Source organism: Candoia aspera, chromosome 2 (assembly GCF_035149785.1).
Source record: "Candoia aspera isolate rCanAsp1 chromosome 2, rCanAsp1.hap2, whole genome shotgun sequence".
Classification (NCBI taxonomy): domain Eukaryota; kingdom Metazoa; phylum Chordata; class Lepidosauria; order Squamata; family Boidae; genus Candoia; species Candoia aspera.
Window position 1 is genome coordinate 28,976,405 of NC_086154.1, and position 20,005 is coordinate 28,996,409.

The 20,005-nt window shown below is 40.0% G+C and overlaps 1 protein-coding gene across 3 annotated transcripts in view; it reads right to left on the reverse strand.

The window, feature by feature from the left end:
• Positions 1–20,005, reverse strand: part of FRMD4B (FERM domain containing 4B) — a 154,005-nt gene that overhangs the window by 21,237 nt on the left and 112,763 nt on the right. For all 3 annotated transcript variants that reach the window (XM_063291563.1, XM_063291562.1, XM_063291561.1), the window contains 3 exons: positions 5,163–5,239; positions 3,231–3,369; positions 1,712–1,853 (listed from right to left, as the gene is read on the reverse strand). In XM_063291563.1, coding sequence (XP_063147633.1) covers positions 1,712–1,853; positions 3,231–3,369; positions 5,163–5,239 — 358 coding nt within the window. The remainder of the gene's footprint in view (positions 1–1,711; positions 1,854–3,230; positions 3,370–5,162; positions 5,240–20,005) is intronic.

Sequence of the window (20,005 nt, forward strand, 5' to 3'; positions counted from 1 at the left end):
AGGGCTTGGGGGGAGCCCCAATATTTGTGGATGTAGGAAAAATGAACAAAACAAAAAAAAAACTAAGGGGAGGGAAAGTGCAAATGCACCCCTCTGAGGAGTAGGCACGCTCAGTAGCCACAGAATGCTGACTGTTTGGAGCCTGGTGGAAAAACAGAGTTTGGGGGAATACCAATGCTTAGAATACCACAGCATTGTATTGCAGCTCAGCTTGTAGATCTGTTAACTTAGCTTTAAGCAGAGTATGTGACTTTACATGTTTCCTTAAAGTCACCATGGCTTTTCAACAGTGCAGCAACAGAATTCAATGAACACCCTCTATTTCCAGCTCAGACATGCATGCATGTGCTCTTTAAATATATGCAAAGGGTTTAAACTCATGAGATTACAAGGTAACTTCCAGAATGATGTAAAAAGCAAATGTAAGTTACTGCTTGGTTTCTATCTGCTGAACTTTCTAATTATATTAGGACTTCCTTTTCAAACATCCTTTCTATATATACTGGGCAGATCCAGAAAAACTAGCTGGTTGTAGGTTCCTCGATGGATTAAACAAGGTTTGGAACGTGTATACTCAGCTGAAGACAGATTAGAGTTGTCCTTCTTACAGATAATCTGTTTGTAGGGAACCTGTAGAGCCTCACTGAGAGGAAGAGTCATTATAGTGCTAGATGGAAATTAGGGAAAAGCTGATTCAAGTCTTCACTTGACCATGGAGTTCAGTGGGACTCCAAATGATTTCTCTTAACTTTACTTACCAAAAGCTGTTATGAGGCTAAAATTAGGGATAAGCCTAAACTATGTCATCTTGAGCAATCTAGAGGAAAGTAGGGTTATAAACGTAACAAATAAGCTAGTTTGTTTTCTTGAATCAGCCTTTCCCAAGAAGGTCACTCCAAGTATGTTGACAAGTGCCGCTGGCCATAATGGCTGGGAATTCTGGGAAATGTAGTTTCAATACAAGTGGAAGGTACAAGGTTGGGGGCCCTTATAGGACAGCCCTGGAAGACTAGATCTTCAGTTCAATACACTGGACTACAAACCCCAGAATGTGGGACAGGCAAGTTGGCTGCTGCATCAATGTACAGACCAAGACTATAGGAGACTTCTGATTCCCAAAAGTTCAAGGCCATCTGGGTGGAGCAGAAAGAAGAAATGACACATAAATGTCCTAATGACACCCTGAAAGTTGCCCTGAATAAACCTGCATGGCAGGAGTAGAGCTGACTGTCAACCAGACCAAACAGACTGTCAAAATACTTTTTCTTCCTTGCAAGCAGTAACTTCTTGCATGACTGCCCAAGAATGGGGTGGCTAGAACTAGTTATCTGCAATGTAATTGGTCCCTTCCTCCTTCCTGCAACTGTCACCTCTGCACAACACCTGCTGAGAGTGCTGCTTCAAAAGTAAAGAATGCAGGAGGTAGCGTAACTTGAACGAAAGTTTTTGTTTTCATTTCCAGCACCACTTCCTTTACAAAAAACCATTCCCAGACCCAAAACTGATTGGAAGATTTTTTTTCTGAACCTCTGCCCAAAATTTGCCAAGGGTCTTTGTTGGATTTGTCATGTTTAATAATACATTTATCTGAAGGCTCATATTAGTAGATTTTCTTTCATGTTTTCACCATTTAGACTGCATCCACCAGCAAACTGCATAGTACAATCAAGATTCAGAGATGCAGACATTTGAAACAGGCAAGACTTCCTACCTGAAGAGATTAAGCTACCATTGCTGGCCATAATAAGTTGATTCTTTGCTTCCAAAGCTGTTAGCTTTGAAACTTTTGGCACTCCCATTTCTGTCAGGTCCATTGCAATATCATCCAAGCTTCTGGCTGAGGGAATTTTTGCCTGAAAGAATTTTAAAAGGAACAAACTAACTAACTAAAACAAGGAACCACCATGTGTTACCAAGTTATATACAAAAAAACAAAAGGCCGCAGAACACATTTCACACTGCTCCCAAAGCTAAATATGTATTGTTTTGAGACTTAACTTATTTTCTGGGTATTAATGATTTAAAAAAAAAACAAGCCAACACTTAATTATGTATTAGAAACGTTCAAAATGAATACAGGTAAAAGAAAGAAGAAGTGAATTTCATAAATTAAACCTTGTGCATGTTTGGAATGTTTCTCTGGCTCTAACAGGAAGTAGCATGAAATAGATTAAATAACTGTACTGCTGCTCAAATAGAATACTAAAAAAATGGATTATATTAACTCTAGCCTTTTAACTCAGGCTTCCATACTCCCAGTGAACAGGAGTAACAAATGATAAGAGAGTTGACTCTGCTTGTTGTTGATATTCCAGAAATCACTAAAATGGCTCTTTTCAGAAGGTAGGCTAGAAAATATGGTAGGCTAATTTGCAAGGATGATACAGGTAGTCTTCAGTTAATGACCACTGATTTAGTAACCCTTTCAAAGTTGTGTACGAGTGGTACTTATGACCAATCCTTGACGTTCTGGTCGTTGTAGCACCCCTACAGGCATGTGATTGCGATTTGGATGCTTGGCAACAGGTTCACGCTTATTGACAGTTGCAGCATCCCACAGTCACGTGATTGACATTTGCAACCTTCCCTGCCAGCTTCCCACAAGCAAAATCAATGGGAAGCCGGCAGGGAAGGTCACAAGTCACTCCCGCGAATCACTCCTGCCACTTCTTCTCCCAAGGAGCCTACTATGGAGTATGAGATCCCAGGGATCTTGTACTTTGTAGTGTGCATGCCCACCTGCAGCTCCCCCCTGCCCGCATTCTGTAGTGCCTGCCTGCCTCCACTCGCGTGGTACCGCAGCACCCCCTTCCCTGCCCACACTGTGCTGCAGCACCCCCCCCCACTGCACTCCATTAGCACTCACCCACCCACTGGCCTGCTTGCTAGATGCCTGGGACTTGCAACTTCGTGCCAGCTTCCTCATTGACTTTGCTTGTTGGAAGCTGGCAAGAAGTCCCAAGTTATGGTCATGTGAGATCCTCACTTAATGACCCACGATCCTCTCTTAATGACGGCAATGGGGACTGCAGGGATTGCCATTGCTAAGCAATGTGGTCATGTGATATCGTGCTTTATGATCGCATTGCTTAGCGATGGAAATTCTGGTCCCAATTGCTGTTGTAACCTAAGGACTACCTGTACAATAACTTTGGAAGGGTTCCGGTACATAGGACAGTTCTCCATTTGAAACGATTACATTCAGTATTCTTTCACTGAAGACAACTTACTTTGCTCTGTTTCCTGTCCAAGTAAAACTGATGTTGACTGATTGCCATAACCCAGATGGATTTGATCAAAGAAGTGTTTGCATACCAGGTTTGTACTACGAGGCCACTCTGTCCAAATGTCCGTCTTGATACTGAAATTCTAAGCATTTTTAAAAGGATATTTACAATTAATGTAGCTTTTTGAGAGAGAGAGACAGAATTTTCATTTTAATTCAAGCCCTCAGATTAACTCTTTGCAGTCTGTAGAGCAAAATAAGTGGGCAAGCAATTAACCAACCACAGACGCCTAAATAGTTAACGATCCTGTTTTTATGTTTATGTTGTATCCAGTTTAGTTCTTCCTGAGAGAGCAAACCTGTACCTGGCTGTACCACTTTAGATTATAGAAGAGGCAGCAGCAGCTAGCAAGCCTGAACACTCATTCCCAAAAGAGGGGGAGGGAGAAGAACTATCAGGGAGATAGTTTTCTTTTCTCAGAATGTTTTCTCTAGCGATAGGGTTTTAGACAAGCAGGATGTAGTCCTGATCACCCTCCTCTCCTTACTTTTTCCACATGGGTGGAAAAGAAGTTTCTAAATACCCAGACTTTTGACTTTTGTTTTCACTAGAAAACTGAGTCACAAATGCAAAACTGCTTCCTTCAGAATTGTACAAATTAGAGTTTTGAACTAAAGAAAGACAGATTTGTTGCAAATGTTAGTGAAAAACAACAGATGGAAATGTACATTGCTTCTGAAGGAAGAGCTGAGGTGGAGCACAATTTCCACTGCTGCTTCCAGAGCCAGTATGGGAAAATTTCTCAGCCAATATTGACACGAGGAACAAAGCTGCTGATCACAATGGGCTGTTCTTGAGAATGCCTTTCTATTCCCCTCAGTTTGGTGCATGGAGGATGCATCAAACATAAACCTGTCCTCTTTGGGATGACTGGATGAAGTATGTAGTGATTATCTTTTATTGTAAGTTATTATTGTATCAACAGAGTCAGTTTCTTACAGTTTACCCTGTGGCTTCTGAATATATGATAATATGAAGCAAATGTGTGATTTCAAAATGTTTACACTTTGTATGAATTGGAAGAGATGTTTTAAAAACAAAACACCAAAATACTTCATTTTTAAAGGGTGGTTTTGGATTTATTTTAAATGTTTCTAGAATATTTGATCTGCCTTAGTTTATGCACACTAAGAATTTTGCATTCACTTATATCAACCTTCCCCAAGGCAATGCACCAGGATTACAATTCCTAGAAATCTCCAGGCAGCATAAATGCTGTAAGATCTCTGGAAGCTGAATGCTGCAGTCTTAACATTCTAGAAGGCATTTGTGTTTATTTATGTGGATAATTTGCGCCACAATTTCTCAAAGGACTCAATCTGTAACAGTCTCCCAACAGCTTTTTTTTAAACAGTTTGTGCCAACTTTTGTTTTATTTGTTATAAATAAATTCAGGAAGTAATTGGAACAATAATGGGAAGAAAGGGCTACAATACTATTCCTCTGGTTATATTAGAAATAAATACTACATGGAGCTATCTCTCAAAACCTAGATATATCTCAGAAGCAGGGTTTGTTCACACATGATGTTGAGTTCATTCCTTCTGGGTTAGCATTATTCCTGTGTTTCTCAACCTTGGCAACTTCAGACATCTTAAAGTTGGCTGGGGAATTCTGGGAGTTGGCTGGGAAATTCTGGGAGTTGAAGTCCAGACATCTTAAAGTTGCCAAGGTTGAGAAACACAGGCATAATGGGTAGATCCATGGGTAGATGCTATTTTTAAACTATGTTTTTTTTTTCCTTGGGATGGATGAGCTAAGAACAAACAAACCACATTATGGCTTAGCATCATGTGTGAATATGCATAAACATAGGTTCCAGAGAATTAGCAACTCATCCAGTCTAACAGTTTTAATATGTTATTGGTTGCTTACCTGTGAGGATCATGAACTTCAACTGCAAACTTCTTTTCACGGAAATAGAGATTCTCCAGCTGCTTCCACTGAAATAACTACAAGAATTAAAAAAGAAAACAGAAAATATAAATATCTCAGAATATCTAATCTTTTATCTTCTCACAGTGCAACATTACTAATAATGCCATAGAGCTGTAACCTAATAGAATTCCAAGCTACAGCTGAGAATTAAACAAAACAAATCCTATCCTTAAGTATTTCTAAGATTAAAATGTCCACAGTAATACACTTTCTATATTTCTATCTTTAGATAGTATCACAATCCCAAGGATATTATCGAGTATTTTACACTTACAAATAAAATTAACATACTTAATGAAACATGAGGTGTTCTTGCTGTGGCTTTGAAACCAACCCAATTAATTACCGAACGATCACTGATAGAGACCTGGTGTGATTTTTACCTTGGAATGGCACATCATCTGGCAGGACAGCTTACCGAACTTGGGTATAGAGTATGAAACTACAAAATCCCACAGAAAATACATATAACTAATAGGATCTGTATAGGAGAGCCAGTTTGGTCTAGTGGTTAAGGCTGCAGGCTGGAAACCAGGAGACTGTTAGTTCTAGTCCTGCCTTAGGCATGAAAGCCAGCTGGGTGACTTTGGGCCAGTCAGTCTCTCTCAGCCCACAATGTCAGGCTCAGGTGACAAGCCAGTTGGTCAATTCCTGTCACAACCAACAGATCAACATTCAGTTGATCCAAAAAGTGGGCCCTGCACCAGCAGAATTAAACTATTAAATAATTAAACTATTATTACTTTAATATGACTCATGCACCATTTATTTATTTATTGCATTTATATTTTGCTTTTTCTTCGGGAGTTCAAGGTGGCATACCTAAGCATTGTCTCCTCCATACATAGCACTCCTTACATCCATGTATAGGAAGAAAAAAAAAAGGATCTGTATAGGATTCCTAAAGCTGTAGTTTTAATAACCTGAAAGCATTTCCAGGCTTGTGGACTGCATCTGGAGCATATGGATCAATCATCTGTTTACACACACACACATCCAAACATTCCTCATAGTGTTGTTAGGATTGGGGGTATCCAGCAAGCTGCAGGAAAACAGAGAGCTTGACCATCTGAATAGAGGGAGAAGTGGTCAGATCCTACAGGAACTCTTAGGACAGAAATTATGCAATGAACTATGTAGCAGATTGGTGGAAGGTCCACATTTGTTGTAAGTGCTTAAGTGGCCATAATTCCCATTGAACTCAGTAGTGCTGAGTTCAGAGTAGACAATTACAGTATTGCCCTGCACTTTCTTTTTAATCTTTGTTATGGCCTCTTGGATAAACAGTGATTCAGCTCAGACTCTGACACATTCCCTGGCAAAAAAAGCAAAGATTTGTAGAGAGAGAAAGGGGGGGGGGGAGGGAGGGCATCTCAGCAATGCATGGAAAGTACGACAAAATCCTCTGCTGCTCCTGCAAACCATGTCTCACGTGGGCATAGAACAATTCTCTTTCCATGAACCCTTATAGCTTCCTGTGTCTTAAATGGCAACAAGGAATCATCATTTAACAATTATTTGTTTTCTTTATACTGGGTGGCAAGTATTATTTCTCTGAGATGATGATGAATGCAGTGAAAACTCTACACAAGTCTGCTAAAATGAAAGATCAAAGTGAGATAAGGGGAATGTAGAACAAAGGAAGATCATTATACATTTGCTATGTTAATAAAAAATGAAATAATGGTTTTTCTAACAATAGGTTAATATGCCTCCTGCGCCATTTATTTATTTATTGGAGTTATATCCAGCTTTTTCCTCGGGAGCTCAAGGTGGCATACCTAAGCATTGTCTCCTGTATACACAGCACTCCCTCCTCCCATCTTTCCTCACAATCACCACCTTGTGAGGTAGATTGGGCTGAAAGAGAGACAGACGGGGGGGGGGGGGGAGCCCAAAATTACCCCAATGACCTTCCATGGTTGAGGCTGGACTTCAACTTGGCTCTGCTAGTCCCAGTTCAACCAATTCACCACTATACCACACTGGCTGTCAGAGGTAACATCTCTTTTTCTTGGGAGGATTACAGAAATGTTTTGACACTGCCTTCTGGGATGCCTTCTCAATTTCCTGAAATAGTTCTAAAGTCCTGGGATTTCATGGTGGCTTCCCATCCAAGTCTTCATCAGGCCAGATTGTGTTTAGCATCAAAGCTGAGTCCATTTGGTCAGATGCTACTTGGAAGTTTTGATTAGCGTTGAATGTGTGATATGGAAGAGCATATAAGGAAAAAAAAACTATGTAGAGTTTGAGAAGACACAGGGCAGCATGTGGGGTGTTTACTTCAGTTCCTTATGATTTTAAAGGGGTATATTCTTCACATATGCTTCCATTTAATACAAAAATCCTGGACCATATATATCATTATGTACAAATGCTAGAAAATCATTTTCTTCCTAAATTGTCACTCATGCTCTTTTAAATTCATGCCACAAGTTGACACTGCTTTTCTATGAGATGGAATATACATATCTTCTTTGGCGGTGGATATTTCCCAGTACATAGTGAGTAACTGTGAATGCATTATGAAGAAGACATCACCAACCTGCTTTCCTACGTGAACATTTCAGAAGTAGATACAAGAAGATTTGATAAAGTTGAAAAAAATTACATGAACCTAACCTTATCCATCTTACTCTGAATACAAAGCCAATGATGCTGCCCTTTCAGTGTGGTTGGCACTTGGTACTGGCAGCAGCAATGATGCCTCAAGGGTAACCCCAAAGTGCTGAAAGTAGCTCTGTGTGCCACTTTGCACTGAGAACAGGAAGTAACAACTATGCAACAAGGATGGAGCCTAGAAGGGACAACACAAGAGTTCAGAAGGAATTTAAATTAGCATAGAAGAGACGGATGTCCATGCTTAGCCATAAAACCAGTGAAATGATAAGAAAACCTAGGTAGCTGTCTTAAAGTGAGTGAGATCATCCAGATCAGTATTATCTATGACAATGGTGGTGAATCTACAACCCCCAACATTCTCACCTCTGGCCATGCTGACTGCAGCTTGTTGGAGCAGGAAGCTTAGCATCATCCCTAACCTACACTTTGTGACAGTAAGTATCCAAGGTTGATGCTAGAAACCTTGCCTGGAGCATTTTACATGCAGTTTGTATTCTACCACTGAGATATACCCCCTCATTTTATTTCAAGTATCTTCCTTGAAAGAAGTGCCTTTTGCTATATCCAACCAATTCAGAAGAACTTTAATATATACTCAGTCTATAGCTATCCCTTTATTTCTTGGGGTTGCAACAGGGAAGGACTCTGCTTCCTAAAGTTCTCCTTAATAAGCACCTGTGCAAAACAAAGCCAACAAGTTTTCATACCTGTCTCTGAAGGACTTTCACAGGTATAGCTGGTAGTAACTTTAGCTCTAAAACCCTCTGTTGCCATTGTTGATGTAGGAGATGAAAAGATAAACATCTGGTTCAGCAACTTCAGCCCAAGATAAATTGAAGTAAGGACAATTTATCTGGAACTGCACAGTTCCAGGTTTCACAGAATCTCTGGATCACTGAGAAATGTTTATGTTTACATGAGTCTCTCAACAGCTAAATCTTGTGCTTTAGGGAAATTATATATAGGGAAATATAGGGGAAATCAATTTCCTGTCCACTGAGCTCCCAAAAAACAGTGCTTGGGGATGTTACCTTACAGTCAGTGCCTTTTCACTAATAAATGGCTGTTATTAGAGAGTAATTTCCACAGTGTTCAATCTAACTTACTCTCATGTATATGTGCAAAGGAGTATAAACTTACTGGAGTCACTCAAAGTACAAACAATACTTGTGCCTTGTGAGGAAGTCCTTTGATCAGAGTTGAAATGACTTCTGAGTAAGTGTTCATTTTTCAAATAATTCATCTCAGTAGATAATGAACTTAACAGATATGTAGCCAAGAAATTTGCCTACAAAAATCTCACCGATATTTCAGTTTTCTTATATAAAACACCAGAATATAATATTTTGAACTGCCATATCTCAGCAAAGTTGCTAAAAATAAATTGTAATCAACAGCACAAAGCAACCATACAATTCATAAGCATGAAAGATTAAACTTCTATGCTAAATGCATTTGTGTCAGAAATAACAACTAATCCTTTGTATATGTTCATGGATGAGCCAAGCTCCATTCTTTTTACCAGCCTTTCATCTTCAACAATCTTTCCAGCTCCAAGCTGTACTTTGCAATTGTTTTATTAGATGCTCTGTTTAAAAAGGCTGTGAATAACACCGGACTTTGCTTGACAAAGCATGTTCTGGTTTGCTGGGATGTTTCAACAGTCCTTGTTAACATACCCAATTTTTATTCCAGAAAAAGAACAAACATCCTCAAAATAACTTAGAGTTTTGAGACATCTTGTTTCATTGGAAAACGATCGCAAAACAGAAATTAGAACTTTCTATATCCAACAAACATTTGAATAAGAAAAATCAGTCCTGACCTTAAACGTCTTATAAAGTCACAGTGGTTGATTTCACTCAAATTATGTCCACTTGGGATCCCCACCCCTTTTCACCTCCTTTCTCCCCAACTTCTGAAACAGGAGGTCAGTGCATTTTGATGTTGCACACAATACTTCACACTCGCAGCAGAAAATGGAAACAGCCCACTCAGACGGAAGCTTCTTTGTGCTTACCTGGATCTTTGCAGAGGCTGAAGGAATTGTTATTCTCTATGTTCCAAAAAGTGCAATGGTACATTTGTATTTTGAAAACGCATGCTTAGTTAATCCTCTTTACCTCCAAGCCTTTCCCCCAGTAGCAGCATAATGTCTTGCCTCAACCCCTCAGACAGTTAGGTGTAACTCTAGTTTCACCGACTGCCTCTCTCTGCTGACACATTGCTGACATCATCAGTTTTTATTGCCAGGGCTACCTCCTTATTCCACCCTCCTTTCCTCTTCCTCCTCCTCTTCCTTCTCCGCAGAGAGCACAAGAGGGAAAAGCAAGCAAACCTGATGGGTGTCTCACAGAGGGAGGGGCATGCCACAAAGCCAGGAGTGGAGAGAGGGAAAATGTTTTTAATGCAGCCCAGGCAAGGACTAGTATCATGACTTCCCACTTCACAAGGGCTAGAAGACAGACCTCCCCCCTTCTCCACTCCCATTCATCTTACTCACCCTCTCCAAAGGCAACAGGTTTGACAGGAAAAGTTCGCATCATTCCTGGGGCCCTTCCCTTTGGCTCAGATTGACACAGAGAGCAAAGAGCGCACTGAACAGGTCTTCTTGAAAGTGTAGCTGCTATCCTTTGTCGTCTTATCTTTCTGACTAATAGTGACTCCTAGTGCACTCTCCCTTTTTATCACTTCCTCAGGAATATGTTATGGGCCAGGAGGACATGCATATGATGCTCTCTACAGATCTGAAGTTTGTGGGAGGGCCAGCAGGGCAACAGGAGCATATTAAAATAAAGCCTGCAAAAACTGAGGCCCATGAGTAAGTGGATGTAACAATTCCTTATGCTTTCCTGATGGAAATGGTTGCATGACTTGCCTAAGCAAATCCCAATATACCATGTTAAAAATCCAAAGCACTGATTTGTCCTGGACCTTCTGGTGGTGGCGTAAGCACTGCAGGTGGCTTTGCCCCCAAGCGCCTTGGAATCTTATCTTGAATCATATCCATACTAACAGGAGTAGTTGGTGTGATTAACAGTTCTTCAAACATCAGTCCCATCAGATTCTGTCAAGCTTACTCTCAGATAAGTGGCTATCTAGCTGGAATGTCAAAGACTTTAAAAAATAAATCCACGTAATTCATGAAAGAGGTCTTGCATTGCATTTAAATATAAGTGCTACCAAATAAAAATTCTAAATACTAATCTGGAAAGCATACATATATGCCCAAGATCATAATATGATTTATGAATTCTAATTCTAGGGATCAGTCTTCTCAGTATATTTTTTTTAAATTCATAGCTTGTTGATCTTCAAGCTAAATTAACAAAAGAAAAATATGGACATATACAATGGTGTTACTGAAATAATATAACTTCAGACTTAATAACCATAATAAAAAGTGGGGAAAGGGACCATATAGAACAGTTCCAAACATGGGAGATGATACTGCTCTCAACTCTTTCTTGCCTCCTTGCCAAAACAAAAACACCCCCCCCCACTGAAATATTTACAAACACATATCAAAAATCATTGCTGAAATCAAGTGTAGATTTCTCCTTCCAATGTTGTGTAGCTCTTTGTGTCCAACCCCTTGTCCAAAAAAATCAAAATTTCTGGTTATCTTGAAAGTTTCCAAACACTGGGGATATAGCTAAAAATACCATATGCATCTTGAACAACCACCTGTTGTTGTCAGCCGCAAATGTGACAAAGACAGGAAAAGACCAAACTGTATGAGTTAATGTTCTGACTTGCAAATTGCATCCACAAGTATTGTAAACAATGCTAAGGGTATTGTGATAGGCTGTAGGAATAACCCTGAGGAAGAGCTGCAACCAGCTTTGATAACCCTGTCCCATAAAAGCCCTCATATTATATCTAACATCTGAATAGAGCACTGATGTCATCTTGGAACTTAAAAAATGTAACATATTGGTGCTGCTGTAATTTTCCTCGTATTGATATTATTAAATCTTTGGGTTTTTAAAATTTGTCTAATTTCTTTTGCAGTTCTTTATTTCAATCATTACTGGATGTCATCTAGAAAACCTGCGCTATTGATATAAACCAAAACTATTTTAAAATTATTTTAACACATTTTGATGCATTCCACAAAGAAAATGTATATACCTATTACAATAGCATGATGTAAGTTTTGCTTTTCTTCAGGCATGGAAAAGAAGCAAATTTATCCTAAAAGCTTTCAGATGACAAGACAAACTGGTGATCTTGTTCCCTTTAATGAGACCCCCAACTTCTCTATCAATTAGATGGCCATCAAAGTGTTAAATGAGCAGCTACAAAATAACTTAGGTTCTATAGATTACTGCTACATACTGTATATAGAATGAAAACCCCACCCTCTTCCCCATCTCAAACATATACAACTTTCTTGTCCTCCCTCGCCCTTATTCATCAGTATCTGATTTTTTACTTTTTTTTAATCAGCCAGTCATGGCAGCATTAGTTCTCCTGGTAGCAAACTTCTAAAATTTGCACTGGTAGAGCAAGAACAGCTTGGAAGCTGAGTCATTTTTGGCTTGCCCACTTCCTTCCCATCCAGATTATTCTGTTCCACCATCATGAAGGTCAGTTAAGTCAGTCTCATGCCTGTGTGTACTCTGACTGCCTACAAGTCACATCTGAGGACATGTCAAGAGAGAAAGGCTACCATATTTGGAGTGTAAACATTCAGATGATGATGAGATGATAGCAAAGATATACAGCAAACTAATTCCACCACTGGGCAATGGTAGTCCTATGGGAGAGGAGAGAGAAGCAGAGCAAATGAAAAAGGTAGACAACGCATCTTCAGAGGGTGAGATAGATGGATAGCACGCTTTAAAAAATCCAGCGTAATTCTGGAATCTGGCCACCCTACTGACAACCCAGCTTCTCTCTGCTTTTTTCTGAGCAGCTAGTGACACTTCCAAAGCAAGTCCTGGGATTAAAGCCCTCAACCTTTTTTGTAAGAAACTTTACAGGCTCCATTCTAGAAATCTTGCAGATGCTTAGCATACCAGTCTGCTGAATAACTGACTACTTATTTTTAATATATACAAGCTACCTCTGGATCTTCCTATGGATAACCATATTAGGGAAAGCCACCTACTATAATTAGTACCATTTTAATAGAGATTGCAAGGAGTGTTAACAAAATAGTTTTGCTTCAATAACTTTGTGGACTAGGGTTCTTCTGTTAAAATGGTTTGTGCTTCAGAGGAACTATTCCTTCCTAGCCACACTGTCAGTTCATCAAGGGGTTTCTTGGCCTCTCTTTTTCAAGCAGCTGCCCTCCCCCCACCAAGCCCTGAGCATGGATTATTATTTTAGGCACTGCAATCAGCAAGAAACCACAGGAGTATTATTTACTACCCAGCAGGTTCAGAGTGATACGTAACAGACAACACCAAATTGCCATTATTGTCCAGGATCATGAAGAATGATACTCAAAAACCAGCAAAGTGGCAGAGACACTTTATCTTAAAGCCGTAACGAGACGTGCATGCAGCTGAACATACACATTTTGCTGTGTACATAAGCAATGGCTTTAGTCAAGCTATTTATCATTCTTTTTATGAGAGAGAGAGAGAGAGAGAGGGAGGGAGGGGAAGGCATGTCGGACCAACCCTTATTATTTGGTTAAGAACCATTCCAGGCACTATGCACCAGCAGTACTACAGTTCTCTCTCTATAGCAAGACATTGCAGCCATCCCTGGCTCATGAGCCTCCATTATTCCCAAATTTGACCAGGTAGTCCTCATTTAGTGACTTCCTCATACAGCAAGTGTTCGTAGTTACAACAGTGATGAAAAAGTAACTTTACCATCAATCCTTGCATTTATGACCTTTGCAGGCCTGTAAAGCAAAGGAAAGCTGAAGTAAGATCATAAGCACAGTTGCAATTTCACTTAGCGGCTGCTTCACTTAATGACCAAGTTACCGGTCCCAACTGTGGTCACTAAACGAGGACTATCTGATTGATTTTGACGAAGAGCTACAAAGCTCCTGTCTTATCCAACTGGGAATCCAATATAAGATAGATAAGTTAGTCAGCAACGCTTGCTTTCCTTTTGGCCTGAGAAGCAAATAATCTCTATAAAACAAATCACTTCTAGGCTGCTCAAATGGCTCCTAAATATGAAATCATCACTGTCCCAGGGACATTTATGCTTCAAAACTGTTCTGATTGGGTTCTACAATGTCCCACCAAATAGCACAAGTCATAGGTATCTCCTCATCTCTACCAGACATCTAGCAGCAATAACCACAATATTAAAGAAGTGTCCCTGTCAGCTTAAAGTAAGACCAAGAATCTAGAGCAGAGAAAGCTAACTTCTGCCTCTTGGTCTAATTTCACAACACAGGGACTGATGTTGGTCACTCATGCCCTTGTCATCTCTTGATCAGATTACTGTAATTCACTTTACATAGGGATGCCCCTGAAAGACCACCCAGAAATTTCCACTGGTGCAAAGCACAGCAACCTGTCTGCTTATAGGACAGTCTTATTACTGTCACATTACACCACTGCAGTGGGAACTTGATTGGCTACAAGTGCATTTCCAAGCACAGTTCAAACTGCTGGTTATGATCTATAAAGCCTGACACGGCTCAGAGTTTGGGTATCTACAAGACCATCTTTCCCTGATAAATTCTGCCCAGCCAGTCTGAGGGAACAGAGAATGTATGCTGAGGGCCCCACCAATCATGGGGTGCAACAGGACGGGGCACAAAATGGCATTCTCTAGGCAGCTTACCCACAGCTTACCCCCTAAGGTGGTACCTACTCTCATGGTCCTTTGAAAGCTTTGTTAAAACGTGGCTGTTTTGAAACATCATTAGAAATTGATTATTGTTATTGGCACAGGCAGATGAATGGCTTGATGTTAATGTTATGGGTGTTACACTACTGTATTAGTATTGCATTACTGTTGCTCTTATGTGTACTGGCTAGAGCCTTTTTAGACTGAAGTGATCTATAAATCTTAACAAGAAACAAATGTGTCTGGAAATGGCACCTGCTACAAACTGTAGTGGCCAAGCTGCTGATCAGTACACGGTCATGTGATACCTGAACTGAATAATCTGCATGAGGTACCAGTTGTCTACTAAGCATAATTTAAGGTGCTGGTATTGAACTTTAAATCCTTATGCAGTTTAGGCCTGATATCTGTGGGACCTGCCCCATTACTCAGATCACCAGAAGAGGCCCTTCTGAAGCGATCCTTGCTGCCAGAGGTTAATCTACAGAGGCTTCTCATGTGGAATGCAGTCCTTACAGATTTGTGTCTGGTTCCCACTTGTTCCAGGCTTTTAACTGCAAATTATTGTATTGTTTGCTTTTAATTCTGATTTGGATTTTAACTGTATTTTTTATTGTTCTAAGCTACCTTTAGGGCTGGAATAAACAGAAAGGCAGAGTATACATTCAATAAGAATTAAAAAATAAAAATGGTCAATAATTGAGACTTGACATTGACCAAAGTCTAAGACTTGGGAGGTCATTTGTATAGGGATATATATACAAATAAACACTTCAGGAGTACAGAACCAGGTAATAGTTCAAAGCTTAAGGACTCAGTAATGATTCTCTTGCTTCAAACATTTCCATTGGAAAATAGGTTTTTAAACTAGGAACCACCTATGGGGGAGGGCAGACTCAAATAAATATGAAAAGAAATGTATGCTTAGAATAGCTTTTGGGATCATAATCAGTAATAAAATTTGGCTGTATAAAGCTTAGGGCTCTTTTCTTTGTCTTAAGTTCTTTCCTTTGCGCAACAAAACATAAGCACACACACACACATACCCCAAAAGGGGAAAAAAGCTTTTATAAGAAGTGTGCTTTGACTAATTTTCCAGCAAAGTCTGTTTTTGCAAAAATGTTTAAATGCAACATTTTTCAGACCTCAAAATAGAGGACACTGCATATTATAAAAAGCAAAATTCTTGTGATCCATTTAGCAATAGAGAACTGTATTTTCAGAAGTCTGAGACCATGATGGAGTAAATATGAATAACAGCAGACAGCAAGTTAATAATTTAACAGCTTGTACATTTCTAAGCTCCTGCAAAGCCAAAGCCATCAGGAATTACATCTCCATAAGTTTCTCTGAAATTGAATGAATGCAAGAGTTTGAACAAAAATAATACCTAGGAAATAATATGCACTGACTAATTAATGTGGTATTCAGCAAAAAGAATAATACACTTGACCAAACAGCCTCTTCCTTAGATTTGTTCCATACAGCACGTATTTGCAAAACTTTCTCAAATTGTTCTTCAATATACAAATGATAGCATGGGGAAAAGATTTAACTGAAAGCGACATGCCCATTATTGTTTCAAGCAAACCTATATCCAGAGAAATGGCTGGGTTTCTCTTTTGAGGCATAGCACAAAGAGGCTGGAAGCATGATTCCCTTATTTTGAAATACAACTCCCGGATAACTTTGCCATTGGCTGTGCTGGTTGGGAAAGATGGCAGCCCAGCAAGCAAACACTAGAAGGACAGCAGATTGTTAACCATTTTAGTATGTACGTTTTTTATGGTATTGACCTGCGAAGTCTCACAAATCTGATAAATTACAAGTCACAAAACATAGAGTCAATTAGAATACTTTATAATGAATAACTGCCATAAGAATTAAAAAATGCATCAAAAATAGTATTCTCCTATTGTACAGAAATATATCTAAGTGATCCTTTATGAAAACATGTATATGATACAATTAAACCAAAGGAGGGTTGAAGGAAAAAAGGATGTCCTTGTTCTTATGTAGGTTCTAATATAAACTTAGACAGCCTGTTTGGGGTAGTGGTTAAGGCACCAGGCTAGAAACCAGGAGACTATGAATTCTAGTCCCAGCTTAGGCATGAAGCCAGCTGGGTGACCTTGGGCCAGTCACATTCTCTGCCCTAAGAAGGAGGCAATGGCAAACCACTTCTGAAAACTTGCCAAGAAAACTTCAGGGACTAGTCCAGGCAGTTTCCAGGAGTCAACATTGACTCTAAGGCATACCCCACCCCCGCAAAATATATAAACTTGGAATGCAGTCCTGCTTCTCCTTTCCTGCCCTCTGGAGGTACGTCGCTGCTTCTCAGCCTAGCACCATCATAGCTGGAGGTGGACATAACGCACCTTTCGGCAACTATCACTCTGAAGATAGACAGGTCTACAAAGAGGCACCAGACTACTCGCAACAGTGTGCGCTAATTATGCCAATGGGCTGTTCAGATCCCCCGTCAGGTTGTTCTTTATGTGCTGAAATCGCACCATGATTGTGAAACAAATTGGTCATTTGATTTATTTAAATAATTTATATGGCCGCCTATCTCACAACAGTGACTCTAGGCAGCATAACGTAACCTATTCCAACCAATCCACTACCTGTATTTTCTACCTCTGCTGAAATTGCAGCATTTGAAAAGTTCAGCTAGCAACAGCCACGCTGGTTGGAAAGTCTAGTAGCTGCAATCTCAGGACATCTGTGGGACACCAGAATGACTTATCCTGTTCTCACCTCCTTCCTTCAGCAACCTCCAGGATCAACTGCCATGCTGTCTAGGAAATATGACAATTGTCCAGTATTTCTGGAAGCTACCATGTTGCAGAAGACTGGGCTAGAGTCTGATATCCGAGTGTTGGCAAACATTTAATCTTGATCTAATGCTGTGACTCTCCCCTCTCCTAGTTTGTGACTGCCAAAGGCCCTGTAGATATGCCAAGAAGGACTCTGTGACCTTACACTCCCTAAAAGACTGTAAATGCTGGAAGCTGGACTGTAACCACAATTTTCCTATTAAAAAAATTTATTCTCAAAAAGTATGCCTGTGTGTTTAATCTAAAATGGGGTACAGTATATTGAATTGCACAGGCTGCCTCATATTCCTCTCTCCAGAAATAAGATAAAAACTCAGCACCTTTCATATAATTTTAACAAGCTTTAAAAAGACAGGCTTCTACACTATCAAAGTAATATATGTTGTAACACTAATATATGTTGACAATGCTCTTGTGGGAGTTCAACAAACTGAATTAGTAACTCTACTTTACAGTTCATAGAAAAATCCAGAAAAAGATAATCTCCCTCTATCTCCACTGCTTAAAGGGAAGTAGTTCATTGCTGGAGGAAAGGGATAGTCTCTGACCACAAACCATAACTGGTCGTTTACCTGCAGATGTAAAACACAGATTGAGAGGAAGAAACTGGAAATTATGGGTGATGCCAGAGTCAAGTTCAGATACACACGTCAGAGCATGAGTCATGGATATAGAATATTCCTTGGGGCAAAAATAAAAGTGGCTTCCACAAAGGAAACGATGAACAAGCTTTTTTCTTTCCTACTCTCAAACCTTCCCCAGAGAAGAAAAAACCAGTATTTCTAAACTACTGAAAGAAAGGCCTTTTCCAAAGAACCAGTGGGTTATACTGTAGGATTGGACTGCACCTAAATCATCCTAGAGCAGGGTTTCTCAACCCTGGCATGCTGGCTGGGGAACTCTGGGAGTTGAAGTCCACACATCTTAAAGTTGCCAGGGTTGAGAAACCCCACCCTAGAGGATAGGCTTCTTGCATTTTGCACCAGTCATTATTCATTTATTCATTCACGAAACTGGTTGGGCTCCAGGTGGTTACAGAGTGAACGTAATAAAAACAAGGTACGTAATCAAAACAGTTAAAAAAGTATTAATACAAGCTAAAATTTATGCAATTTTGAAAAGTGGTGCCACTATAGGTTTAGAACTCAGAGGCTCTCTGCTCAGTAACAGCAGCAATTCCTAAGACTCAGCATGCAATGCTGTGCTCTGAGAAATAAACAGTTGGCACTCAATCCAAGGTAACCTCTGTAGGATTTATAGACTGAGGAGTTCAGCATGGCATACATGGTGTGCCTTCCATTCTTATTTTTCTATCAAAGCTTTGAGGCAAACTAGGCTAATGTATGCATCCAGTGAGCTTCTTGACAGCATATGGAGAATTTCCCAGTGATCTGGAAGGTGCTGCTTCTTCTGCCTCTGGAATACAGAGGCAACTAGGATCACCCCTCAAGAGCCTCTTCTGGCCTTCCTCAGCAAACCAAGATGCTGCCCAGGAATTGCTGTGGATACTGAGTTGACAGGGCAAGTGTGAAACTGAAGGTGACCCCTGAGTCATCCTTGCGGCTGGTCAAGTACATCTCACCTGCCACACCTTACAGTACAATTTGCTTGTCAAGTGGCAGATTGCAGAAGGCTGCATCTCTGTAACAGAATATTGTATTCACGCTGCCAGTGGACATGACAATGACATTCAGCTGCTTCACTGGAAGGAAGGGTGGCGCAGTGTTTCTGCTGCCAGTAGCAAAGAGAACACAAAGATACTGAGCAATGTGACCAGGGGAGTGGGGAGGGAGGGAGGGAGAGGGGTGAACTGTATGCATTTATGTGGAAGGTTTACATATTATACCTGGGTGTGCACATATACTGATTGGCCTCTAAAAGCCTAGCCCAGGACATCCTTCAGAGCCCCCACAAATTACCCAGCCTTTGCCTAGAATAGCAGTTGCTAAGAATAACATTCCTCCCATCTACCACATTCCTGAAACTTAAGTGATTCTGGACAGTGAAAGAAAATCTGAAGCTATTTTAGTTTCAGTAATGCACTCTGGTGATAATTTGGAAAGGTTTGTGCGTTCACAAAAAAAGCAAACTATACTCTCTGAAGGGTAAGTGGCAAGTCTCCTTTTCAACAGAAAGCAAAAATCAAAAAACTTTTAGTAGTTACTGAGAGGTATAATCATAGTGTGCATCAAGACTTTCCAAGACTTTCCACCGATCTCTGACTCGTAGCAGAGTCATGTCTATTATTACTTAGAATTATGTGTTAGTAAATGGATATAGGATTTCTGAGTGAGTGATCATTTGGGAACGATTTAGATTTTTATATACAGTAAATAAAACATCACACGGATATATTTATTGAAGAGAGAAACTCCTGGCTTAAAGGGATTATATGATGAATTTTAATGTGGTATGGGGAGTGGGGTGGAGCAGACAACATTTAGCCCATTGCCCTCTCTTGCCACAGACACTGCTATTCATGGCAGCAAAGCAGCAACAATTTTGACATCCCATTTTGAAAAACGATGTCGGAAGCACAAAACAGTA